The sequence below is a fragment of the Bubalus bubalis genome, chromosome 15, assembly GCF_019923935.1.
Source record: "Bubalus bubalis isolate 160015118507 breed Murrah chromosome 15, NDDB_SH_1, whole genome shotgun sequence".
In the NCBI taxonomy this organism is placed as follows: domain Eukaryota; kingdom Metazoa; phylum Chordata; class Mammalia; order Artiodactyla; family Bovidae; genus Bubalus; species Bubalus bubalis.
The window spans coordinates 21,120,711-21,148,143 of NC_059171.1; the positions used below are offsets into that span (position 1 = coordinate 21,120,711).

At 42.3% G+C, this 27,433-nt stretch overlaps 1 protein-coding gene across 1 annotated transcript; it reads left to right on the forward strand.

Moving 5' to 3' along the window:
* The first annotated feature begins 9,094 nt into the window (after positions 1 to 9,094).
* Positions 9,095 to 25,741, forward strand: CTHRC1 (collagen triple helix repeat containing 1). Its single transcript, XM_006065076.4, has 4 exons — positions 9,095 to 9,403; positions 14,528 to 14,749; positions 16,739 to 16,955; positions 25,026 to 25,741. The coding sequence occupies exons 1-4, from the start codon at positions 9,254 to 9,256 to the stop codon at positions 25,166 to 25,168; spliced, it is 732 nt and encodes a 243-aa protein (XP_006065138.2). The 5' UTR covers positions 9,095 to 9,253; the 3' UTR covers positions 25,169 to 25,741.
* Positions 25,742 to 27,433: the final 1,692 nt, after the last annotated feature.

Sequence of the window (27,433 nt, forward strand, 5' to 3'; positions counted from 1 at the left end):
AAAAATCCCATGGATGGAGGAGCCTGGCAGCCTATAGTCTATGGTGTCACAAGTGTTGGACATGACTTAGCAACAAAACCACCACCATAGCAGCCATATCATCCTGGCCTTGGCTAATTGTGAGATATGAAGCCATATAATTGTAATCAGAACAGAAATTCAGGACATCACTTTGCCTGCATGCATGAATACGAGCTGGGGAAGCAAGGTAACTAGGAGATCGCCAGGAATCTGATATTCCAAACACAACTTTGACATGTCATCAGACACTTAATAAAGGATTACCAAGAAGTAGATGCAGAGATGTGGCCTGGCTCTCAGAAGAAGTCTACCTAAACAGAAGGAGTAGAAAGGACTAGGGCACTAGTACAAATTTCCTGAGATACTCAAGGGAGCAATCCCTTAAAAATTAAGGTCCATGCCAAACACCCCAGTTACCTAATGAAGAGATTTCACAAAGAAACCCTGGGGGGGTCCAGCTTCCAGGCATTTCTTATCACTCCTGGTATGGGGGTCACACACAGCTAGTGGCAGCATCTAATTGGTGGATTTAAGATCCAAAAGAAGGGATCAATAGACGTTTCTATCTGTTTAGTGAGTAAGTGAGACTTTTTTCTTTGGCCATGCAGGCATAGCATGCAGGCTCTTACTTCCCCAACCAGGGATCAAACCCTCATCCCCTGCAGTAGAAGCACAGAGTCTTAACCACTGGACCATGAGAAAAGTCCCTAAGTGAGACTTTTTATTATCTCTTATTATTCAGTATCAGATGTACAGTTCTTCTGTACAGTTTTTTGGTTTTCACTTAGTATTGCTCAGTCATGTCCGACTCTTTGCAACACCATGGACTGTAGCCTGCCAGGCTCCTCTGCCCATGGAATTCTCCGAGCAAGAATACTGGAGTGGGTAGCCATTCCCTTTTCCAGGGGATCTTCCCGACCCTGGGATCAAATCTGGGTCTCCTGCATTGCAGGCAGGTTCTTTACTGTGTGACCCACCAGGGCAGGTACAACATCTACCCTGCTCCCCTCACCCCTAAACCTAACCTCCCTGTTCTTTTTCTCAGAAACTGCTACAAGTCAGATCTTTCCCATCTGGCTTTAGTGCAAGCAGCTTCAGCTATCTTTTCTAGCTTTGGGTCATCTACACATTTCAAACAGAATCCATGAATAAATGGGGAGGGCACTGTCCATAAAAATAGGAATCATTAATCTACCTGAGTTAGAAGGAAACGTGGTTAAGAGGATATTATTGACAATAGTAAGAATTCTGTAGTTGTGGTGATTCTGCTAATACTGCCAAAGATTATCAATGTTGCCAAAGGGTTATTTTCAAATCATGGTAAGAAGCCTAGGAAGAAAGTTTGCCTAGATTTAATTTTAAAATTCTACACAGTGGGTAGCAAGTCTTATAACAACTAACTTCTATTAAATATGTTATAACTGACAATACATTATTCCAAATTTTGTTTTTTCTTTGGACATTTGTATTTTGTACCCAAACTTCTTGATCACTTTCTCTCTCCTGTCACCAGTCAATTTCCATCTTATCACTGTTTAGCATCCTCTATTGGCAACTTTAGGGACAGATCAAACTGTATTCAGCTTGCTTTGTCATTTGGTAAAAACTCTGATAGTTAAGGAAAGAGATGAATATTAATGGCTTATTTCTATTTAATTACCGGCTATGGTCTGACTTTATATCAACAAAGCAATTATATCTGTAGTTGTCAGGAGACCTGGAGAAAAAAAACAACAACCAGAAACCACATTTTAGCTGATGGAGTTTGAGATCTATGGAGGGAGACAGGAGACCTGGATGTATTTTGTAAACCTAAATGTTTAAGATGTAATTCCAAATATCCTGCTTACTTTGGCTTTCTTTTATCATAAAACAGGCAGTTCTTTGTGCCTTGAAAGAGACACAGGCTGCAAAGAGTCATCTGAACTGCCCAGAAATGTCTTTAATCTTGACCATTTTCAAACACAGATTTCCATGGTGGAGAATTTTCTGAGGAATTCGTACAATGCAGAGTCTGTTCGGAGGATGCTGATTTCAAAACCTCTGTACACAGGGCATAACGAAGAGGAAAAGAAAACACATAACTTCCGGTAACTTAAGAAAAAGGAAGAAAATTGGACGGGAATGAAAGACTACCCAAGTAGAAAGCATGTGGCAGGCTCTGACTCAGAATAACTGAAATGTTAACTCGAAATGTAATTTAACCTCCTCTGGGCTAACACAGAGCAGTGCTTGCCCTCAAGCAGTGCAAAGGATGCCAGCTTCTAGTTATATCAGTTCAGTTCATTTCAGTTCAGTCACTCAGTCGTGTCCGACTCTTTGCAACCCCATGAATCGCAGCACGCCAGGCCTCCCTGTCCATCACCAACTCCTGGAGTTCACTCAGACTCACGTCCATTGAGTCAGTAATGCCATCCAGCTATCTCATCCTCTGTCGTCCCCTTCTCCTCCTGCCCACAATCCCTCCCATCATAAGAGTCTTTTCCAATGAGTCAACTCGTTACACACATTTGCACAAATAAAACAGGATGCATGTAAAATGTACTTGCCATGATCACAGGCAAGGGACTCTTACTCCTCTTTCATCAGTGACTTTTAGGTTCTACAATTTTCCATCAACTTTTATTCTTTTAGAACTATAAAAATTCCAGTCACTCATGAGCTGGTAAAGGAAGTGTGTATTTAATGTCTATCAGTGCAAGATGTGGGTAGATTTAACCATTTAATACTGATCTGAACAGTTTGGTAATCAAGGGATTTAGGAATGCAGATGAAGCCACTGCATTGCTGGATTTTTTGCTGTGTTTGCACATGCAAACTTGAGCCAGTGGAGGGAGGAATTTAGCCCCTGTTTCAAGCATCACTGCTGTTTGCCCTCTGTACCACTGTTTGTGATTCCCCTGCCCTGGTCTATATCCCAGGAGGGTGGCCTCTGCAGGATGTTTCCAGGCTCCTCTCTGCTTCCCAGATAGCATTGATATCACTGCTTATCGATAAATTTCTCTTTCTTCCTTCCTTATCCCTTCCTTCTTTCCCTACCTTTCTCTCTTTTTCTTCCTTCCTTCCTTTCTTTTTTCCTCTAGCTGCATTTAGTCCATCAGAGACTGGAGGAAGGCAAGAGGGGAGAAGCCAGGTACTGATCATCTTTCCTCTCTGGTACTGGCTTTGTCTCTTTCTTGGCTCGAGCTTCCAATGGACAAGCCCAGTACAATTCCAGCTTTGACTGGGCACCTACGTTCTCTCCAGCTTAGGGGTGGTAGCAGCTTACAGCTATGGCCAGTTTGGGCTGGCTTCACTGTCCCCTGTTGAGCTTCTAGACTTTGTGGTCAGTTTCCTACATTAAATTCCTTTTCTTTCAAATACTGAGAGTGGTTTCTGTTTCCTAATTGGATCCTGAGTGGTAGAACTGTTTTGTGGGTTGTGTAATCTATTAAATCATGGTTTCCTTTAATTGTATACATAATCTCCTTTTTTTTTTTAAGATTTAGGTATTTATGTATTTTTTGGTTGTGCTGGGTCTTCCTTGCTGCAGTCAGGCTTTCTCTGGTGTGGGTGCGTGGGCTTCTCAGGGCGGCGGCTTGCCTTGTTGGGCAGCACTGGGTCTAGGCACGCTAGCTTCAGCTGTTGCAGCCTGCAGGCTTCAGGAGGTGGTTCACGAGCCCTGAAGCACTGGTTCAGTAGTTGTGGCATGCTGGCTTAGTTGCTCTGCGGAACGTGGGATCCTCCGAGACCAGAGATTGAACCCGTGTCCCTTGAACTGCAAGGCAGATTCTTAACCACTCAACTACCAGGGAAGCCCCCAAATCCCCTACTTTTATAATAAGATAATAACAGCTAATGTGGGAGAAGAAAATGGCAACCCGCTCCAGTATTCTTGCCTGGGAAATCCCATGGACACAGAAGACTGGCGGGGGTTGGACACGATTTAAGGGCTAAACAACAACAACAATGGCAGTTCTAGTCAATATGTAGGAACAAAAAGTTGTAAGGAATTGGGGATTGGGGTTAAAACAAAAATCCTATTGTTTACAGATGTGATTGTCTATTTAGAAAAACCAAAATAAACTGCAGGCGAATATTTAAAGAAAGATAATAGCTAAAGTGTATTGAGCACCTTATAAGTACCAGGTAAAAGTACCTAGTAAGGATCTCAGCAGAGGATAGTTACAGTTCTGCCTCCAGCTTCCCTTGACCATGCTACACTCCCTCAGAGGTACAAGCACCAGTTACCCATGACCTCCTTGGTGGTCCAAATACTATGAACTCAGTGTTCCAACCAGAAGTCTAAGAACCAGCTGTGCACCCCTGAGATGGGGTTGCTGCTTCCTCCAAGCTCTAGCTTCTAGGACCTCCCCCAGAGACTCCTGTTTTGGATTCCAGCCCTAGGGGTGGTAGCTGCTTCCTTCAGTCTGGTTTACCTCCAAGGCCTGGCTTTCCAACATCTAGGTGACCAATCTCCTGTATTAAACCTCCTGTGGTTGAAATATCTAGTATGGTTTATGCTATCCTGTCTAGACCTTGACTGATAACTAAGTTCTTCTACCTCAATTCCAGTAAATGTCCCATTGATTCTAAAAAATTGGCACGTTTAGACCATTTATTTCTATATTTATTTCGACTATACTGTTTATGAGTGCTTATTAATATCACCACTTTTCTTTTTTTCTGCTCTTTAGAAGAAAATACAAAAAAAAAAGTAAAATAATTGCACAAATAATGTTACAAAGATAGAAATGCTGCTGAAATGAAAAACTTGACTGTCAGGGAGTGATCATGTGATACTTTGAAATGCTTATCATCAACTGATGCATCAAAGATACACCTGGCATGCAAAGGGTGATGGAGAGATATGTGAATGCTTAACCAGTTTAAAAGCTGAGAATTGCCTGTATTTGTTTTCCTACAAAAGAAATATAGAACTCTGTTGGCTGACTCCAACCTCTAGTGTAATTAGACTACTTTTTTTTTTAAGATTTTTTTTTGATGTGGACCATTTTTAAAGTCTTTTTTTGACATTGTTGTGACATTGCTTCTGTTTTTTGTTTTGGTTTTTGGCCATGAGGCATGTGGGATAGCAGGTCCCTGACCAGGGACTGAACCCTCACCCCAGGCATTGGAAGGAAAGTCCCAACCACTGGTGCACCAGGGAAGTCCCTGGAATACTTTCATTGGCCTTTCTGACCTTGCCATCCACCAGGCTGGTTGCTTTCTATAAGTGCAACTGAACAGGACTCTATTGGGCTTTCCCTAGGTGGGCCCTTCACCCATATCCTCTGCTGTAGCTCCTTTCTGAAGTACCCAGATAATAATATCTGATGCAGAGTTTTTCAGATGCTAAAAACCACCACCAAATAGAAGAAATTAACTACTTGATGATAACAAATACATAGCCCCAGACCTACTGGCACCTAAGAACTGATAATGTTCGTAAACCACTCTGTTACCTAAACATCAGCCAATCAGAGAATTGTGCATGAGCTGACCACATATCCTGGAAAACCCCTCCTCACCTGGCCTTTATAAAGGCTTTGCTGAAACCCTTCAGGGAGTTCAGGGAGGTTGGGGGTATGAGCTACCTTTCTTCTTGCTTGCTGCTGCTGCTGCTGCTGCTAAGTCGCATCAGTCGTGTCCAACTCTGTGCGACCCCAGAGACGGCAGTCCACCAGGCTCCCCCGTCCCTGGGATTCTCCAGGCAAGAACACTGGAGTGGGTTGCCATTTTCTTCTCCAATGCATGAAAGTGAAAAGTGAAAGTGAAGTCGCTCAGTCGTGTCCGACTCTTAGCGACCCCATGGACTGCAGCCCACCAGGTTCCTCCGTCCATGGGATTTTCCAGGCAAGAGTACTGGAGTGGGTTGCCATTGCCTTCTCCTTGCTTTGCCCTACAATAAACCTTTCTTCTTTCCAAACTCCACATTTCAGTATTGTCTGGCCTCACTGTGCATCAGGCACAAGAACTTGCTTTTGGTAGCATAAGGAGGCAAGTGATAAAAGTCAAAAGCTGCCAGCTATAGCCAGTTGATACATGTGGTAGAGAGAAATCTGAAATGACCACTAAGATTTCTGTCCTATGGTATATAATCCCCTCTCCCTGAGTATGAGCTAAATCGGGAATATGATGGATTTCACTCCCTTGTTACATTATATGGCAGAAGGGATTTTGCAGGTAGAATTAAGTTCCCTAACCATTTTACTTTGACTTACTCAAAAGGGAGATTATCCTGGGCAAGCATGACTTAATTGTGTGAGCCCTTAAAAAAGACTGTACCTTTCCTGAAGTCAGAGATTCAAAGTGTGACAGAGGATCTGTGAAAGGGGGCCATATGACATAGACCTGACACTGGCCTCTAGAAGCTGAGAATGATCCCCAGATAACAGACAACAAGGAAGCAGGGACCTCAGTCCTATAACCACAAGGAAATGAGTTCTGCCAACAACTTAAGGAAGCTTGGATGTGTATCTCTCCCCAGCCAAGCTTCCAGATAAGGACTCACTCAGCTGACACCTTGACTTCAGCTTTGTATGATGACTTCAGCTTTGTACGATGCTAACTTGTGCTGGACTCCTGACCCACAAAAATGGGAGGTAATAAAATTTGTGTTAAGTCACTAAGATTGTGGCAATTTGTTACACGGTAATGTAACAATAATATAATCAGTAAGGAGGTGTAGATTCCCTTTGCAACAGCAGCAAAATACATAACAGCCAGAATGAGGAATATATAAGACCTATATAAAGAAAAAGTTTACCTATGCATAAATGAGGATTTGGAAAAACAGGGAGCTATATTATGTCTCTAAATGGGAAGATTAAACATTTTAAAGATGTCACTCTTAAAGGAGTTTTTATGACAGATAAGAAATGCATTAATAGTTCAATAGATAAATATTTGAACAGAAAATATGTAGACATTTGGAAATCTTTGGGAAGGATCACTCTGGAAATAGCACCTAGGACTCTGAACTAATCCAGAATCCCCAACTGGAGCTAAAACCTATTAAGTTAGAATGGACCTAAGTTTTAAACCAAGAAAACTCAAATTTCAGAGGTAGCAAGATAAATGACTTTGCAAACCCATGGAGTTATAGGGTCTGGGAGATCAGATATGTGAGAGCTGTAAAGCACTTAAACATTATTACAGATTATCTTTGAAAAATAGACAATGATATCTGGTTTACTTGTCTTACAGTGTAACTTAATTAGCTATGTGTAGATTAAAAAAGCATAGATGTTGGAACTTCCCTGGTGGTCCAGCGGTTACGACTTCACCTTCCAATGCAAGGGGTGTGGGTTTGGTCCCTAGTCAAGAAGCTAAGATCCACATGCCTCATGGCCAAAAAAACCAAAGCATAAAATAGAAGCAATATTGTAAGAAGTTCAATAAAGACTTTAAAAATGATCCACATCCCGAAAAAATCTTTAGAAAAAGAATGCATGGATGTTAATACAGTATTAGCTAATTGCTGAAGCCCCAGTCTTGACCTCAGATTTACACAGAGAGGGGCCATCTGAAGTCACTGGGTAGTAGTAACAGCAGCAAGAACTGTGCTTGAACAGAAGACAGATTCTCTGGTGTTGCCCACCTCTCCTCTGCAGCCTGTGGACTGCTGCCACTACACTGGTTTGGCTACATAAGGGCATCACCTTTACACGGGGCTGGTTTCATGGGTAAACAACCCATGTGGCTGCACTGAGAAGGATCCCATGCCTAGTGGATTGCTCTGTTACCACTATCTTGAAATTCTTAATACTTTTTTAACAAAGGACCCTGCATTTTCAGTTTGTACTGGGCCCCACACAGGCAGCCAGTCCTGGCTTTAGAACCCATTTGGATGTTTGCTTCTTCCGACGAACAGGAATGGAACTTACCTGAGATTAGTCACTGGCCCAAGATGAGCAATCCTAGAACAGCCCTGAGCTGCTTCTCTGCTAGACTGTTCCTTCTCGTTAATATCCATCTGTTGAGCCCACCATAACTTCCAGAATCTGGCTGGGTATGTAAAGAGAATCCTGCTGCTGAATCTGACCTCAGTAGCATCACCATTCTGTTGGAAACTTCCACATTGCTATTATTGGTATAGCAACACTTCTGTCCTGCCTAACTCCAGCCAGAGGTGAGGAAAGTTGCTCATACTCCAGCCTGACCCTAGCTGGTGGGTGACCAGGGTATCTGAGGATGCTTTCTTCCAGAATGCACAGAGGACAGAAGAGGTTAGAAAAAGATAATTATCAATGAGAAGTCAAGAGTGACTTCTACCACTGAATGTTGCTTAGCCTCCTGAACCTCAGTTTTCTCATCTGTGAATGGGGCAAGCGTTGTTGTTCTGTTGCCAAGTTGTGTCCAACTCTTCGTGACCTCAAGGACTGCAGCACGCCAGGCTTCTCTGTCCCTCACCATTTCCCTGAGCTTGCCCAAGTTCATGTCCGTTGAATCAGTGATGCCATCTGACCATCTCATCCTCTGTCGCCCTCTTCTGCCTTCAATCTTTCCCAGCATCAGGGTCTTTCCAATTCCACAGGCTTGCCAAGAGGACAGAGTGTGTGTGTGAAAGACTATTTGGTTCCTGGAGTTTTGCAAGTTTTACCACTCATTATGAAGCAGGGGTTCTTAATTTTTGAGTCATGGGTCCCTGGGATGATGTATTCAGAGGTAGTAGGATCAATGCTTTGAATCCGATGATACCTATGATTCCTTCTCATCTCCCTTATCCCCCCCACCCCGCCCCCAAATGTCATCTCCTAAAAAAGAACTTGTCCATGGTGCCGGGGTTTGATCCAGGTGTTCCTGGACCCAATGTCTCTACAATGTTCAGTTAAGCCGTGCCATCTCCACGCTGTCCTCAAAGCCTCCACCTGTGGGTTCGCTAACCTCTGCAACACCTCCCTCCCCCGCCACCTCCCCCGGCTCCGCCGGCCACTGATCCACGCGGTCTGCACAGCCCCGCGAGGGTCCCGGCGGGCGGGGCGGCCGCAGGACTGGGCGGGCTCGGCTGTCGGCCCGCCCCACTTCGGGATCGGGGTGGGGGCTCCGACCTATTACTGGATGGAAACTCTGGTGTCCGGAGGGGCGGGAGGGAGAGGGGGGGGGAAGAGGGAAGCGTGCGAGTGAAAGGCGCATTCATGCAACCGGCGGTGGTGGCCTCGGAGCGCGGCGGGGCCAGACTGTGATCACGTCGTCCGGGCTCCCGGGTCTCTCCTCTCCAGCTCCGTGCGTCCCGGGGCCGCCGTGCGCCATGCGCCCCCAGGGCCCCGCCGCCTCCCCGCGGCGGCTCCTCGGCCTCCTGCTGCTCCTGCTGCTGCAGCTGCGGGCGCCGTCGAGCGCCTCCGACACCCCCAAAGGGAAGCAAAAGGCTCTGCTCCGGCAGAGGGAGGTGGTGGACCTGGTGAGTCGGGTGGAGGGGACAGAGCCGCGGAGCAGGGCCAGGGAAGGGGGTGGGGGTCTTGCATGCCCCTGGGGAGTCCCGCTTTGTCTGAGTCTGCGGGTAAGAAAGGACCCGGGCTCTGCGGATGGTGGAGTCCTGGAACTCGCAAGGGAGACTGATCTGAGAGGGCCATCGTGGACCTCAGATGCGCCGTGGGTTGGGTGGGACGCCGGGAGTACAAGGAGTCGCCCAATAATTTCTGACCTCTGCGCTGCTCCCCCTCGGCCCCCGCCCCTAGGGACGGAGAGGGTTTGGGCTACAATGAGAGTAGAATTAGGAGCTTGGGAGGTTAGAACGTAGGCCAAGGCTGTCAGCGAGACCTTGGATTCGCTAATCCTCTGGGTGGGCCTGGGCCAGGGACTTGCAACGTGTCCTTTGTTGGGGCTGGTGGCCACGTCTGCCAGCAGGATAGAATAACAACCCTCACCCAGTATCGGTCCAACTCTTTGTAACTTGATGATAGTGAGTCATGTTGGGTCATCTTCCTAGGGAGTATGTGCTGCAGTTTACTTTGTCACAGCTGGGCCAGGAATAGCTCAGAGGGTTTATAAATGAAGGGGCCCAGCACTAGCCCTCCAAGGACCCATTTCGTTGTTGTATCTAGGCAGATGGGCAGTCAGTCCTTCCAGACAAGCTGGGTCTTCAGGTGCCAACAGGTAGGAGCATGACAACTGAACGGAGGGATCAGACAGTTTCCAGGAGAGCAATAAATAGCCCAAGTTCTTTCTTTGTTTGGTGGCCCCCATGGCATGCAGTATCCTAGTTCCCTGACCAAGGATGAACTCATGTGCCCTGCACTGGAAGTGGGGAATCTTAACCACTGGACTGCCAGGGAAGTCACCCAAGTGATTTCTGAGGGGCTAATCTATGGGCAGGTCTGTTTGCTTAAAGCTCTTTCCTTCTAAAAGTCAGCAAACCCATTGGAGGGCAGAATGGTTTTCTGCCCTTGTAGCAAGAAGGATCCTTTCAAAACTATCACATTCCTTGGCATATAATAAACTTCAGTCATTGAGCAAATATGGGTTATACAATCAATGCAGGACATAAAAGGGGCATTTTTTTTAATTTTAAAATAAAAACAAACTGTTTTGAATTTTTTAAGTTGCCATTTTAAACTGAGCTAATAAACCAAGCTCCCTGGCAGCTAGTTCTATGCCAGATTCAAAAGCTCAGGAAAAAAATTTCTGCCCTTCCACACTGCACTTTTTGGTGATGTACTATGTAATTTTCCTCCACAAAGCAGACTATGTGTTCAGGGCTATAGTTCTATTTTGAGTGTCTAAATTGTTTTAAACTGTACCAAATAATGTGGTTCATGTGCAGTCTGCATTTTACGAGTCTGTAGTTATGATACACAAAATATCCTTTTTCCCCATAAAGCTAGCAATTTTTTTTCCTTTCCCTCCAAGGATTTACAGAACCTGAGGTTTCCCACAACTCTCGCCCGACTTGGAAAAGTTTATTGTGCAGCCAGGCTCAGGTGCATCCTGTAGATTGGATTTGGTTTTGCTGGGGGAAAAGAATCCTCGCAGTCATTAAGGTTTCAACCGATTCTATAAAGCAGCTTCTTTGTACAGGGTCTTTCAAAGCCTTCCTTTCAAGCGTCCAGCAAGCTCTGCCCCCTGGTGGCCAGTGAAAGAAACAGGGATTCATTCCGCAGACCTTAGTGGAAGCCCTGCCTGGTACCAATCATGTGCTGGGTTAGCATTTCAAAATGAAAGAAGACAGATTAATACCTGTGGAACCGAATTCAGTAAAATTATGCGGTCTCTAAATGCAGTTTTTTAGATAAAAAAGGTGAATAGAAATTCTCAACCATAGCACAGTTGACTTTTGGAGCCAGGTGATTCTTTGTTGTGGGTACAGTGCTGTGCATCTGGCATGCTTAGCAACATCCCTACCACCTTGGGCTTCCCTGAAAGCTCAGTTGGTAAAGAATCTGCCTGCAATGCAGGAGAACCTGGTTCGATTCCTGGGTCAGAAAGATCCCCCGGAGAAGAGATAGGCTACCCACACCGGTTTTCTTGGGCTTCCCTGGTGGTTCAGCTGGTAAAGATTCCTCCTGCAATGCAGGAGACCTGGGTTTGATCCCTGGTTTGGGAAGATCCCCTGGAGAAGGGAAAGGCTACCCACTCCAGTATTCTGGCCTGGAGAATTCCATGGACTGTATAGTTCATGGGGTAGAAAACAGTCCAACACAACTGAGCAACTTTCACTACCAAGTGCCAACAGCAATCCCTCCTTCCCAAGTTGTGACAACCAAAAATGTCTTCAGACATTGCCAGGTAGCCTCTGTTATCCAAGTATCCAATTTTTTCCCCCGCTGAGAATTTATATATAGAAAAATAAGATGTGTAACATCTTGCTCTCAGGGAAATAATAGTGAAAAAAAATTTTTTTAAAAATACCAGAAATGTTATTATTTCTCCCTTCCCACTTGAAATCTGTGTCTGAATATTGCATATATCTGCTACTGAAAGTAGCATATCTACTAAATGAAAATTAAAGTATGTCTACTAAATTAATCTACAAAATAAGATTAAAGTATATCTATGAAAAAAGTGAAAATTAAGCATAAAATAAACCAAACTATAATGTTTTGTACTTTGGCATGTCTTCAGATACTTTTACAATTTTGTTAAATACATTTCTTATTTCTCTGGCAGCAAATACATAGAAGTGTCTCTTTTTTTTTGTTTAAAGTCAGGAAAATATCAGTAGTTGAAGTCACAAAAATCATTTAGCAAAGTAAAATTCAAATTGGTGATGTGAGGAGATTGATCAGCAAACATTAGATAATAAGGACCTTTTCCAGGTAGTATCATTACTGACTTTTTAAAAGCATGTTTATTTATTTGGCTGTACTGGGTCTTAGTTGCCATATACAGGATCTTCCATCTTTGTTTTGGCATATGAGATCTTTTGTTTCGGCATATGGAATCTAGTTCTCTGACCAAGAATCAAACCCGGGTCCCCTGCATTGGAAGCTCGGAGTCTTAGCCACTGGACCACCAGGGAAGTGCCTGAATTTTATAATATGACCATATCCAATCCTGGATGCTAAAATTCAAAAATAAGATTTGAAGTTATTTTAATATGTAAGGAATCTTGATTTTTTTGTTGTTGTTCTCACTGGACAATAGATTTATACAGAATAATAGTATCAGATCATTTATACAAATAGGGATTGTTAAAGTAAAATTTTAAATAAATTGGGTTTGGGGCTTGAAGGGTCTAATAAATGGAGCAATTCAGGGATAGGCATGGGAATTAGGCAGATGGAGATGCAGTTTTACCACTGATGCAACTGTTGTGTGGCTTATGGCTTACGTGTGTTAGCTGGCAAGTTTGCTAATGCTCTCTTCCCCAGGTCTGGTGCCCTGGGCAACTGCCTCACACGGTCTTGGGGGAATAATAAGAAAAATCATGGCTGCAAAATATAATATTTACTGTGTGCCAGGCACTGCTCTAGCACATTTTATGTATCATCTCACTTAAATCTCCTACAGGGTAGGAATCTTTATTATTTTCCCCTGCATTTTAGATAAGGAAACAGACGTTGAAGTGTTGAATGACTTGTCCTATCTCACATAGCTTGTAAGTGGTGGAGCCAAGATTAAAATCCAGAGAATATGACTCTAGAATCCATCGCTTAACCTCTATATCATATTACTGCACCACTCCCCAAGAGAAAGAGAGAGAATCATAGCACTGAAGAGTTTGATAGGGGCTTCCCTGGTGGCTCAGTGGTAAAGAATCCGCCTGCCAATGCAGGAGACACAGGTTCGATCCCTGATCAGAGAAGATCCCACATGCCGCAGAGCAACTAAGCCTGTGCACAACTGTTGAGTCTGTGCTCCAGAGCCTGGAAACCACAACTACCGAGCCTATGAGCCGCACATACTGAAGCCTGTGCGCCTAGAGCTGGTGCTCCGCAACAAGAGAAGCCACTGCAATGAGAAACCTGGGCGCCTTAACTAGAGAGTAGTCCCCACTCGCTGCAACCAGAGAAGAGCTTGCTCAGCAGTGAAGACCCAACACAACCATACATAAATAAATCAAGTTACCGAAAAAAAATTTTGATAGATTACTGTTCCCCTCTAAAGACTAATGGACACTTGCAATGAAGTCACTTACTCCTACTCCTTGGCAGGGTGGGCTAGGTGGATTTGGAGGCCAGAAGTGTTCCCCTAGTGAAACTTCCTCCACATGAAAATAAGAGGAGAAAAAGGTTTGCTTATCCAGCTTAGAGACATTGCCAGTGTGAAATAAATATTGAGTTAAGATATTATTTTATAATTATATCTCTAAGAATTTATCTTAGGGAAATAATTCCAAAAAAGAATAAAGCTATGTAGATAAAGATTTTCATTATGATAGAACAAATAGAAATAGCAATCCCAAACTAGTGCAGTGTTTGCATAAAACTGTAGTTCTGAAATCTAAGTCCCTTTACAATATATAGGGTTAGAAAAATAAGCGTTATATCAAATTATGTTCACTTTGGAATACAGCCATTTAAAAATTATGTATACTTTTAATGAGCAGTTGGAGAAGGAAATGGTAACCCGATCCAGTATTCTTGCCTGGGAAATCCCATGGCCTGGTAGGGTACAGTCCATGGGGTCACAAAACAGTTGGCCATGACTTAGCGACTAAGACAACATGACAATGAGCAGGAGGGAAAAGCAGACAAATGAAAACATTTTCTCTTCTTTTTTGTTTGATTGTGTGTGTGTGTAAAGTCTGTGCAAAAAAAAAAGAATAGGAAAGACATTCCATTATTTTAGGAATAACTTTAAAAATCAGTTCTTTATGTATATGGGACTTCCCTGGTGGTCCTATGGTTAAGACTCTGAGTTTCCAATGCTACAGGTGCAGGTTTGATCCCTGGTCAGGGAACTAAAACCACATACACACACACACACACACACACACATATTGACTTATCTGGAACATTGGCAACTGGTTCCGGCTGAAGGGATTCTTGACTCCTAGGGCTCAAAATAAATGCAGTTCTAATCAGACTGAGTCTTTGAATCTTAGGTGGTGAGAGATTTTCCCTCTTTCTTTTTTCTGCTGCAGTACAATGGCATGTGCTTACAAGGGCCTGCAGGGGTGCCTGGACGAGACGGGAGCCCCGGGGCCAATGGCATCCCTGGTACCCCTGGGATCCCAGGTCGAGATGGATTCAAAGGAGAGAAGGGGGAATGCCTGAGGGAAGTCTTCGAGGAGTCCTGGACGCCTAACTACAAGCAGTGTTCATGGAGTTCCCTGAATTATGGCATAGATCTTGGAAAAATTGCTGTAAGTCTAGTCTGAATTATTTTAAAGTTGAAATAAAACTTAAAGGTTTTCATAGTTGAGTGATCATTTTAGGTGAGATTTTATTTTTCCTAAAAGACAAAAAATATTAAGGAATGGGTACCATGTCACTTTCAACTTAGAATTAATGAAAAAATTGATAACTTCAGAATTAATTGTATAAAAGTATTTCTAAGACAAACATGTCACTGAATTATTTCAACCCTAAGAACACTTAAAATAACTTACTCTTTTTTTTTTTTTAATGGAAACTGTCTGTGTTGGACAGTAAGTAACTTTCCAATCTTGTCCTAAAGTGAATTTAAATTAATTCAAGGAATTCTGCTATGGTTCCAGACATAAAGGTGGAAAGAAATCTCCAAGAAATTCCTGCATGATTGGAATTATCTAGAGGTGGGAAGTCCAGTGGTATTTGTCCTTAATCTGGGTAGCAGACGCAGCTTAAAATTCTTTGGCCTAATGGGAGTAGAATGGACCACAGATGTACTACAATGATCATTTAAAATTATTCTGCAATATTTAGGGAGAATAATTACTTTGTTTAGTGTTTGCTTCCAAAGTAACTGGCAAGTCCCTTGGATGGCGTAGAGTTGAACCTGGTGCCATTTCAAGCCTCTTTCTTCTTTTGCTGATCAGCTCTATACATGGTTCCATATCCACAATATTTTATTCCTTGATATTAACCACTACTACCATCAGGCAAATAGAAGAAGTTTTATTTCCCAAAAACTCTCAGGTTCTAAGTAGCAACCTGTATATTATCCTTGCTCCTCATCTCAGCTCTTTAATATCTGCTCTGTTACTTATAAAAATGTTTGAAATGGTCTCGATTGGATTTCTGTGTCATAGAATATGTGTTTAGCTTTCATAGTTTAGGGACTATGACCAGTTATACGTTCATATATGATTTCTTAGAAAGCATTTTGTTAAAGTGTTGCCTACTTCTTTAAACACTTGACATTATAGATTGGTTGCTTTTTTATAGTTCATCAAAATTAAAAACTTTCCCTATGGACTCTGAATTATTAATATGCTTCCAGTTTCTTTTTGGTGGTCAGAATGGGTTTGGGAGCCTTTTGCAAGTAAAAGATAGTAGCACCATGAGTCAGTAGGCAAATTTTGCAAAGACCAATTAGAGGAAAAAACCCTGGGTCTTATCATTGTGTCAAAGAGTTAAAGACTGAAAACCCCGCCTGCAGTTTACTCCTGATACTGTTTTCTAGTGCTTGAAAAGAAACAGGTCAGAGTAATATTTTGGGCAGTGCTAGTCTAGAATGTAAGGGAGAAGGCAATGGCACCCCACTCCCAGTACTCTTGCCTGGAAAATCTCATGGACGGAGGAGCCTGGTAGGCTGCAGTCCATGGGGTTGAGAAGAGTCGGACACGACTGAGCGACTTCACTTTCACTTTTCACTTTCATGCCTTGGAGAAGGAAATGGCAACTCACTCCAGTGTTCTTGCCTGGAGAATCCCAGGGATGGGGGACCCTGGTGGGCTGCTGTCTATGGGGTCACACAAAGTCAGACACGACTGAAGCGACTTAGCAGCAGCAGCAGCAGCAGCAGCAGCAGTCTAGAATGTAAGTTCCATGATGGCATGGATTCCATTTTGTTTACTGCTGTAATCTGAAAGCATCCAAAATATAGGAAATAATTTTGGAAGAAAAGGAAAAGTAAATATATAGATTGGTTTAGTCTAAAATTCTGAAAACTGGCTGTTTTTGTAAAACTGAGAGATACCCTCAATGGAGTGAATAATTCTAAGAAAGCCATAATTCAATTTTCTTAGAGTTTCTAATATCAGTGTCTCTTACCATCTTGCAAAGAACTGGTTTCCCTCTGTAAAAGCTAAGTTTTTTAGATGTACTTTGGGGAAAAGAATAGTTGAATAAAATTCACAATACAGTTTGAAAGCATCTTTTATATTTAAAATGAAAATGCTAATTAAACCCTATTTCTGTGTTTGCGATAGGAATGTACATTCACAAAGATGCGTTCGAACAGTGCCCTAAGAGTTTTGTTCAGCGGCTCACTTCGGTTAAAATGCAGAAGTGCATGCTGTCAGCGTTGGTACTTCACGTTCAATGGAGCTGAGTGCTCAGGACCTCTTCCTATTGAAGCCATAATTTATTTGGACCAAGGAAGCCCTGAATTGAATTCAACAATTAATATTCATCGCACTTCTTCTGGTACGTAGAATAGTGATGTTGCACGATGTGCCTCAGATCTTCAGAGAGCAAAGATCAGTTCTGAGTCCACTGTGATGGTAGGTCATCACAGGTTTTCTGTGTATAGTTCTCCACCCTGGTTGCACTTCAGAATTTCCTGTAGATCTTTTACAAAAATATGTGGATGCCTGAATCCCATCTCTGATCAACTGCATCAGAATCTCATGGTTAGAACCCAGCTGCTGTATTTTTTTCTAAAAAGATCACAAGGTTGAAAATCACTGAGTTAGATGAAATGGCAAAATAGCCAGTATTGCCATAAAGCAGTGGTTTTCAACCTTGTCTCTACCTTGTGTTCAGCTGGGGAACTTTGAAAAATTGCCGTGCCTGGGTACCACTCTTCTATAGAGTCTGACTTAATAGGTCTGGTTGCATCCTAGGTGGCGGGACTTCCCAAGTCTCTCCTGGTTATCCTAATGTCCTCCAAGGTTGAGAACCACTGGCATAGATTGATAAAGAGGCTGATTGCTCTGCCTTGTTCTTTAAAATAGTAGGCACAGTCTGCTGCATTTGTAAGAGAGAACTTTTCTATATTGTTTCTGTATTCGCTGCTTGCTTCTACTGGTATGAGAGAAGGGACATTCAATTAAACCAGTGGTTACTTAGGCTGTTTAAAAAAAAACAAACAAAAAAAACCTTGCACTTTGCTGGTGGTCCAGTGGTTAAAATGCCATGCTTCTTCTGCAGAGGGCACAGGTTCCATCCTTGGTTGGGAAGATCCCATATGCCTCTCGGCACAACCAAAAAAACCAAACAGATAAACAAAAAAAAAGTAAAACTGTTGGGGGTTTTATGTTTTTTGTGGGGGGAGGGTTGATTTGTTTCATTGTATTTTAAGGTTCATTGATAGAGTTTAGAAGCCAGGAAAAAGCAGAAGGGGGAAAAAACTACTCGTTAGGTTGGTGCAAACGTTAATTGCAGTTTTGGATCGTGAATTTTAAATCATTATAACTAGGCTCAGACACTTCTGTATTAATCAAAATAGGGACCATTATAATCAACACATTTTTGCCAAGGAGAAACAAGTTTGTTTATTCCTTTAGTGTAAAAATCTGTGCTTTGAGATTTGATGAACTCTTGGAAAGCATTTTTTGCCTCTTGCTGGTTGTGGAAGTGTTTACTCTGCAAAAATTCTAGATGCTTGAAGAAGTGGTAGTAGATTGGCAAGAGGTCAGGTAAATACGGCAGATGAGGCAAAACTTTGCAGCCCAATTCATCCAACTTTTGCAGTGGCGGTTGTGCAATGTGCAATCAGGCATTGTCGTGGAGAAGAACTGTGCCCGTTCTGTTGACCAGTGCCAGCTGCAGGCGTTGTAGTTTTCAGCGCATCTCATCAATTCTTGGGCTTCCCAGGTGGCTCAAATGGTAAAGAATCTGCCTGCAATGCAGGAGACCTAGGTTTGATCCCTGGGTTGGGAAGATTCCCTGGAGAAAGGCATGGCAACCCACTCCAGTATTCTTGCCTGGAGAACTCCATGGACAGAGGGGCCAGATGGGCTACAGTCCACAGGGTCGCAAAGAGTCAGACATGACTGATCGACTAACGCTTTCACTTTCATCAAGCACACTTCTCAGAGGTAATGGTTTCCCCAGGATTCAGAAAGCTGTAGTGGGTCAGACCAGCAGCAAACTACCAAATAGTGACCATGACCTCTTCTGTAGTGCAAGTTTGGCTTTGTGAAGTGTTTTGGAGCTTTTTCTTGGTCCAACCACTGAGCTGGCCATTGCCACTTGTCATATACAATTCACTTTTCCTCCCACATCACAATCTGATTGAGAAATGGTTCATTGTTGTTGCATAGAATAAGAGAAGATGACACTTCAAAAGTGACAATGTTTTAAATTTTTGGTTAGCTCATGAGGCACCCACTTATCAACCTTTTTCACCCTTCCAATTTGCTTCAAATGCCGAACAACCATAGAGTGGTCGACATTGAGTTGAGCTTGGCAACTTCTTGGGAAGCTGTAAGAGGATCATCAAAGCTGGTCATGGTCAACTTCCGATGGCTGGCCACTGCACTCCTCATCTTCAAGGCTCTCATCTCCTTTGCAAAACTTCTTAAACCACCACTGCACTGTGTGATCATTAGCAGTTCCTGGGCCAAATGCATTGTTGATATTTCAAGTTGTCACTGCTGCTTTATGACCCATTTTGAACTTGAATAAGAAAATCACTTGAACTTGATTTTTGTCTAACATCATTTCCATAATCTAAAATACGTAAGATACACTACAAGTAATAAGTGATTGGAGAAGGCAATGGCACCCCACTCCAGTACTGTTGCCCAGAAAATCCCATGGATGGAGGAGCCTGGTGTGCTGCAGTCCATGGGGTTGCTAAGAGTCAGACACGACTGAGTGACTTCACTTTCACTTTTCACTTTCATGCATTGGAGAAGGAAATGGCAACCCATTCCAGTGTTATTGCCTGGAGAATCCCATGGACAGAGAAGCCTGGTAGGCTGCAGTCCATGGGGTTGCACAGAGTTGGACACGACTGAAGTGACTTGGCAGCAGGCAGCAATAAGTAAGTGATTACTCTACGTTCAGAAAATTGAGATCATGGCGTCCAGTCCCATCACCTCATAGCAAATAGATGAGGAAACAAAGGAAACAGTGAGAGGCTTTATTTTTGGAGGCTCCAAAATCACTGCAGATGGTGCCTGCAACCGTGAAATTAAAAGACGCTTGCTCCTTGGAAGAAAAACTATGACCAACTAAGACAGCATATTAAAAAGCAGAGACATTGCTTTGCCAACAAAAGTCGTCTAGTCAAGCTATGGTTTTTTCAGTAGTCATCTATGGATATGAGAGTTGGACTATAAAGAAAGCTGAGTGCTAAAGAATTTATGCTTTTGAACTGTGGTGTTGGAGAAAGCTCTTGAGAGTCTCTTGGACAGCAAGGAGATCCAACTAGTCCATCCTAAAGGAAATCAGTCCTGAATATTCACTGCAAGGACTGATGCTGAAGCTGAAACTCCAGTACTTTGGCCAACTGATGCAAAGTGACTCATTGGAAAAGACTGTGATGCTGGGAAAGATTGAAGGAAGGAGGAGAAGGGGATGACAAAGGTTGAGATGGTTGGATGGCATCACCAGCTCAATGGACATGAATTTTGAGTAAGCTCCGGGAGTTGGTGATGAACAGGAAAGCCTGGCGTGCTGCAGTCCATGGGGTCGCAAAGAGTTGGACATGATTAAGCAACTGAACTGAAGAATGTCATTAGCAAAAGCACATAAAGTGAGAAATGCACATTAAAATGATGTCTAACATAACCACATTTATTTAAGAATGTATTCCAATATCTAATGGCAAAGTTCAACAATGCAAAACCACAACTACTTTTGCATCAACCTAATATTAATGTCATCACCCAGATACACCACTATCAGTATTTGGCTGCCAGCTCTTTTGCTTTCTTGAGTTGTTGTGTGTGTGTGTGTGTGTGTGTGTGCGTGTGTGTGGCAGGTGAGGTGTGGGAGTGACCTACCTTAACAGCACGTACTAGGGGAATCACAAGGTGTATATATCACTAGCTTTATTTCCCAGATTTCTTAAAAAAATTTCTCTCTGATCTTATACTTTAGAATGGAGAGGGAAGAGAAGAGATACCCTCCCTGCTAATCAGAAGAAATATTTCAGCATTCTTAGGGACCCAAGCCAGATGATCCCCAAAATTAATATAGCACATTTATTGCTAAGGAATCAAGAGCATTCCTTCCATTTTCCTCTTAAAATCCACATAATATCCTCAAGACATTAAGAAGATATTTTAACCTCTTCTCTTTGCACATAGAGAAGGCCCAGGGAAAGAAAGTACCCTGAATAGGAGAATCAGTGTCCTGGTGAATGGAAACCAAGCCGTGCTCTCATCTCCCAAGACCAGGTTTGATCAGAATGAAAAGCCTCTTCACTAAGTTCTGTGCTGTAAAGGAAGACGTGCTTTCCATCTGAGAAGCAGTCACTAAAATTTTAAAAATTGTAGTATAAAATCTAAAATTTGATTAGAAAGTTGGTATGTGTTTAAATAGTAGTCGAATGCATCTAGAGATTATCAGACTCAGTGAAGACAAATACCATCAGATATCTCTAATATGTGGACTCTAAAACATGGCACAAATGACTCTATCTACAAAACAGAAAGCGACTCGCCAACATAGAGGACTGACTTTTGGTTGCCAAGGGGGAGGAAAGGACTGGGAGTGTGGGATTAGCAGATGTAAACTATTATATATAGGATGGATAAACAACAAGCTCCTACTGGATAGCACAGGAAACTATATTCAGTATCTTATGATAAACCATAATGGAAAAGAATGTGAAAAAAAGAATGTGTATAACTGAGTCACTTTGCTGTACTGCAGAGACTGGCCCAGCACTGTAATTTAACTATACTTAAATTTTAAAGATTAAATTATAAAGTTCAAAAGATAAGTTGTAAAGTAACTATGCTCCAATAAAAGTTAATAAAAAATGAAATCCATACAAATAAAAAAATAAAATAGTTTATATAAGCAACTTACTTTCTATTATATTATCTTTAAAGTTTTTATGTTAATATCTTTCTATAATGGAAGCCCTCAGGCCTAGGAACTGTCACCTATACATACACACACTTCATAAATTATTTAATATAGCATTTACCAGCCACGTTGTAGAAACTCATTTGGTATGATCACTGGGTAAAATGTCAGAAGTAATTTGTTATTCATAACAAATTTTGTCTTAAGATGAATTAAAGGTTGCCTCAATAGTGGATTCACTTTCCTTGCACACTGATACTCTCTTGAGAGAAAGAAAAGGAATACACTTATATTTTGCACATCAGAGGATGAGATTAAGCCTTAAACATTAAGCCTTAAATATCCCATCAGAGTTTAGGATATCATCTTACCTGGATCTAGGAGGAAAACAGGTTGAGAACCTTTAATTCAACATCTTCTAGGTGCTTAATAAGCTATTACTACCTTATTACAGCAAAAAATGTTCATTTGTTCAAAAAACATTATTTTATTTGTTAAAGACCATGAAGTGACCATTTGACTCTCCCTGTGTGAGGATGATGCCAGACCCAACCTTGTCTGACCTGTGGAGGGAAGTGAACACATTTCTAGGCCACGGGTATTGCGGGCACACACAGCTTAGTTCTTCCAACTTGGAAAGGGTCTTGAACCAGAGACAGGTACCTGGATTCAGTGGGACTTGCCTTCAATCCACTGATGTCACAGCTGGTAGAAGCAGATTGTTTCAGGCCTGCATCCCTGGGCTCAGCTCGAATATACTAACCTCAACCAGATAGGAAGACGATCCAGTCACAGGCGATCATCCCCACCCTACTTATGTGGCAGTACCTGTTTTCTTAAAGAATCCGCCAACCTGTGGTTCTTTTTTGCCCTGACACAGACATCAGAGGGGTATAACTTTTGCCTATTAAAATGAACAGTAGGGGGAATATTTTTTTAATGTTGGAGAAGAGGCTTGATAAAATGGAATGCAGGTTATATATATATATTAGTATGTCAAAGTCTGGAGGACCTGTGAAAAGGCACATGTTTATAAAGCAAAAAACAAAACACAGAGGAAAAACAGGATTTAGTTAGCTTGTTTTTTCACTGTGGAGGAATTTCTATGTAAAATGGGATTCCAGGTTGAAGGACTAGTATAATGATTATGCTAGGATTTCTTTTGACATTATGGAAGTCCTTTCTTCTACTTAGTACTATCAAGTATATATAGGAAAGGGCTCTCTTTATTTTTTTTAATTCTTAAAATGAGACATTATTTTAATTACTTAAAATTTGATCTTTTATAAGATGTTTTCAGTTTGGTCTGCTGATAGAAAATTAAAATATGGAGGCTTCAAGTATAACAACTTGTCCCAAATGGTTACATAAATTACTGATTCAGCTTATAATCAGAATTGTATTTTCATCTTCCAGTGCTCTTTTCTTCAGATGGAAAGGTCTTTCTTTAAAAAAAAAAAAAGCTTACATATCGCATCAACATCTTTTTTTTTTTTAAAGAAAATACAACTTTGTTTAATTTTTTATATATATATATTTTGTGGGAGGGTGCTGAATTGAGTGTTGGTTGTGGGACACAGGATCTTCCTTTGCGTCATGTGAGATCTTTTTTTTTTTTTTCACATTTTTCAAAGGAATTTATTAAGAAACGGGGGGCAGGGGGAGGAATATAAAGTACACCATCAAAGGAATCAAAGAGTTTACAACATAGCTTCTTCAGGCCAGTGGCAACTAAGAAATACTTGCTGAGCCGACACCAAGGGTACGGAGGCCCCAATTCCATTTTCAATCCCATCTCTCTTGGCTGCTAACCCAATCAGCTCGAAACTTCCTCCGAAGAGAAGTCAGATTGCCTTCCCAAACCTCCCCAAACTACTTCCCAATTGCCTTTACAGCTCTTCTCTGCCTGGTCCCAGATTCCTCACCTAGGCTTTGGGTGAGGTCAGCCAGACCCTGCTGAGCCTTCTCCACTCTTCCAGTCACTCTAAATCTATTTCTGTTCCCATCTGGATTCATGTAATTGAACTATATTCATGAACCAGTTGGGCTGGCTTGATCTGCTGCCTTTGGTCAAGTTACCTATTTTTCTAAGCCTACATCTGAACCTGATCCTTCTGTGGGGAACAACTTCTTGAGCAGTGTCTCTCACAGCTCCCTGCCCCAGTTAGTCCAAGGCTACTTTCTCCCCCAGACAGAACTCTGCACCTGCGTCCAACCTCCCACTTAACTTCCAGGTGGCTTTAGTTCTCAGCTAACCCTCCTGGGTGGTGGTGTAGTCGCTAAGTTGTGTCTTAGCGACTTGAGGCCTCATGGACTGTAGCCCACCAGGCTCCTCTGTCCATGGGATTCCCTGGGCAAGAATACTGGAGTGGGTTGCCGTTGCCTTCTCCCATGTGAGATCTTTTGTTGAGGTGCACAGACTCTCTAGTCACGGCATGGGCTCCAGAGCACGCGGGCTTCAGTAGCTGCGGCGCAGCAGTTTACTTACCCCGGGGCTTGTGGGACCTTAGTTCCTTAGTGAAGGATCGAATCCACATCTCCTGCATTGCAAGATGGACTCTTAACCATTGGACCACCAGGGAAGTTCCCTTGGTGCAGTGGTTCAGACTTGGTGCTTTCACTCCTAGTGGCTAGGGCTAAGATCCCGCAAGCCGCATGGTGTGGCCAAAAGAAAAAAGATAAATGTAGGCTTCCTTTATTTAGTCATAAATAAATTACTTTTTTTGTTTTAGGTCATCTCCATAAGTAAACAAATTCTACTTTTATGGCTGAAACCTCAAAGAAAATTTCCTGTGAGCTTATACCATAGAATGGATATGTATATGTCTTTTTTTTTTTAATTTTTAAAAGTTTACTTATTATTTTGGCTATGCTGGGTCTTTGTTGCTGTGTGGGCTTTTCTCTAGTAATGGTGCATGGGCTTCTCATTGTGCAGGCTTCTCTTGTTACAGATCACAGGCTCTCGGGACATGGGCCTCAGTTGCAGCACACGGGCTCACTAGTTGCGGCTTGTGAGCTTAGGTGCTCTGTGACACATGGGATCTTCCCAGATGAGGGATCGAACCCGTGTCTCCTGCATTGGCAGGCAGATTCTTCACCACTGAGCTCTCAGGAAAGCCCTGGATACGTCAGACATGACTGAGCAACTTCACTTTCACTTTTCACTTTCATGTATCGGAGAAGGAAATGGCAACCCACTCCAGTGTTCTTGCCTGGAGAATCCCAGAGACGGGGGAGCCTGGTGGGCTGCCGTCTCTGGGGTCGCACAGAGTCGGACACAACTGAAGCAACTTAGCAGCAGCAACAGCAGCAGCATATATATTTAAATACTTATGAGCTAGGAAAATGAGAACTTATCTTTATAAGACCCTTATTAAATATTAGCATTTTAAATTTACTGTACATTAACTTGCTTTAATCACTGGTATGCTAAAATGATAAAATTGAGCTGAAAGTTTTTGCCTTTTTATTCCAAAGAGGTTTGTAACTCTCATCTTTGTTTTGCAGTGGAAGGACTCTGTGAAGGCATCGGTGCTGGACTAGTGGACATTGCTATCTGGGTTGGTACTTGCTCAGATTATCCGAAAGGAGATGCCTCCACAGGGTGGAATTCGGTGTCTCGCATCATTATTGAAGAGCTCCCAAAATAAATCCTTTCATTTTTGTTCCCTACCTCTTTTTTATTATACCTTTGAATGGTTTGTTTTAGTGACACCTTATATAATTTTTATGTGTACACTGTTGTTGTTGTTCAGTGGCTAAGTCATGTCCAACTCTTTGCCACCCCCTGGACTGCAGCACTCCAGACTTCCCTGCCCTTTATTATCTCCCGGAGTTTGCTCAGCGTCATGTCCATTGAGTCGGTGATGCTGTCTAACCATCTCATCCTCTGCCTGTACTTTTCCTTTTGCCTGCACTTCTGAGTGAAGGAACATGACTAAATGTGTTTACAGACCAAAGTGTGATTTCACACTGTTTTTAGATCCAGTATTATTCGTTTTCATTCAATCAAAATTATAGTTTTGAGATTTTGTAGTTGATTAAAATACTTTCTTCATTTTCCCTTTCCCTGAACCTGTAATTTGAAATGTTATTATGGTCTTCATTTCTTTCCTGTTGTCTTAGTATAGCACTTTTTAAAATATAAAAGCTACCCGTCTTTGTACAAGTTGTAAATGTTCAGAATTGTTTTATATCTGTGAAATAAAACTTATTTCAAACAACCTTGCTATCTTTAATGTAATTGCTACTAAAAGGAGGGTTTCTGGTACTTTATATCTGGAAAGTTGAGGATAAGCCTGACTTTGTATTTATCCAATTAACAATCTTATTTTCAATTTAGTACATGTATAGTACTGTTCCATATTTTAAGAGATTCAAAAAGAAAGGAGCATTTATGTGCCAGGAAATATGTTAATACTAGCACCTTAGAAATCTTTATTTAACAAAGAGTAAAGGGCTCTGGCGATGACCATCAATGACCGGTAACATTCCAAAATAAGAGAAAGGCTATGTGCCCCCTAAGGAATGCACGTAGCGCCACCCAGGAAGTTGTTTTGCAAAGAAAAAATCAAGCCTGGACCTGATTTAGCCTCCAGATATAACCATTAAATTTTAGGAAATACAGGGGATAGAAGAATATGTTAATTGACATGTCAGCCAATCAGGCCTATGGAAAACTTGAAAGACAGCTGGGTTTCTTCAATATATTGCAACAAAAGAGAAAAAGAAAAACAACATGGATTGAAAGAGATTTGAGAGATACTAACTCATTTCAATGTTTGGACTTTATTTGGCTACTTGGGATAGTCATTTCATGGTGTAAAATAGTATTGTGGTTATTTTAAAATAGCATTTATCATTTAGAGATACTGAAATATTCAAGATAAAGGGATATGATGTCTGGAATTTGCTTCAGAATGACCTTGAAAGGAAGAGTGGGTGACAGGAGGTCTAGATGAAATAACGTTGAAGATAGGTAGAAGTTGACCAAGGTGGGTAAAAATTGTGACAGATGGAGACTGGGATTAAGGACATTTTGAGTGGAGACCAGAACATTAATTAAGATCTCTTTGAATTGGCACAGATTGTGAAGACATTTGTATCCCATGTGAATGCCCACCAAAGGACACCCACTGCAGAGGAGGCTCTTAATGACAAGGTGGACAAAATAACTCGCTGCGGATGTGAGTCGGCTTCTTTCCCCAGCGCTCCAGTGCTTGTTCAATAGACCATAAACAGAGAGGCTGTGGTGGCAAGGATGGAGGTGATGTATGGATTCGACAACATGGAATTTCCCATATTGAGGCTGGCCTGGTTAGTGTCAGTGCTGGGTGCCTAATGGGGCAACAGCAGAGTCCAAAATAAGCCCGTAATATGGCATCATTCCCAGAGGGGACAAGCCAGTCACCTAAGTGCAGGCAGATTACACTGGACTTCCATCATGGAGGGGCAGAGATTCAGTCTCATGGAAATATATATTCTGGATACAGACTGACCTTCCCTGCTAGCACTACCATCCGTGGACTCACAAGAATGCCTTATCTACCATCTTACCTTCTGCACAGCATTGTTTCTGATCAAGAAACTTCATATCACAGCAAAGAAGTGCAGCGATGGGGCTTGCCCCATGGAATTAACTGGTCTTACCACATCCCCCCACCACCTGGAAGTGACTGGCCTAAACAAAAGGAGGAATGGCTTACTGAGGTCTCATTATCGTACCAGTTGGTAGACAGCATCCTGCAAGAATGGGGTTCTGTCTTATAGGTGCAGTGTATTCTTTGGATCAGAAAGGTGTTCTCGCTCCTACAGCCAGAATACAAGCAGCAGTAGTGGGAGTGGCTTCTCTCACTGTTACATCTAATAACCCATTTGTAGGCTTTTTGCTTCCTGTCCTGATAACTTTGAGCTCT

What these genes read in the sequence shown, in the direction of transcription:
- CTHRC1 (XM_006065076.4), top strand. Translation starts at nt 9,254, where the DNA reads ATGCGCCCCCAGGGCCCCGCCGCCTCCCCGCGGCGGCTCCTCGGCCTC. An exon ending in AGAGGGAGGTGGTGGACCTG is followed by an intron (nt 9,404 to 14,527) that starts GTGAGTCGGGTG and finishes TTTCTGCTGCAG; the next exon opens with TACAATGGCATGTGCTTACA. An exon ending in TAGATCTTGGAAAAATTGCT is followed by an intron (nt 14,750 to 16,738) that starts GTAAGTCTAGTC and finishes TGTTTGCGATAG; the next exon opens with GAATGTACATTCACAAAGAT.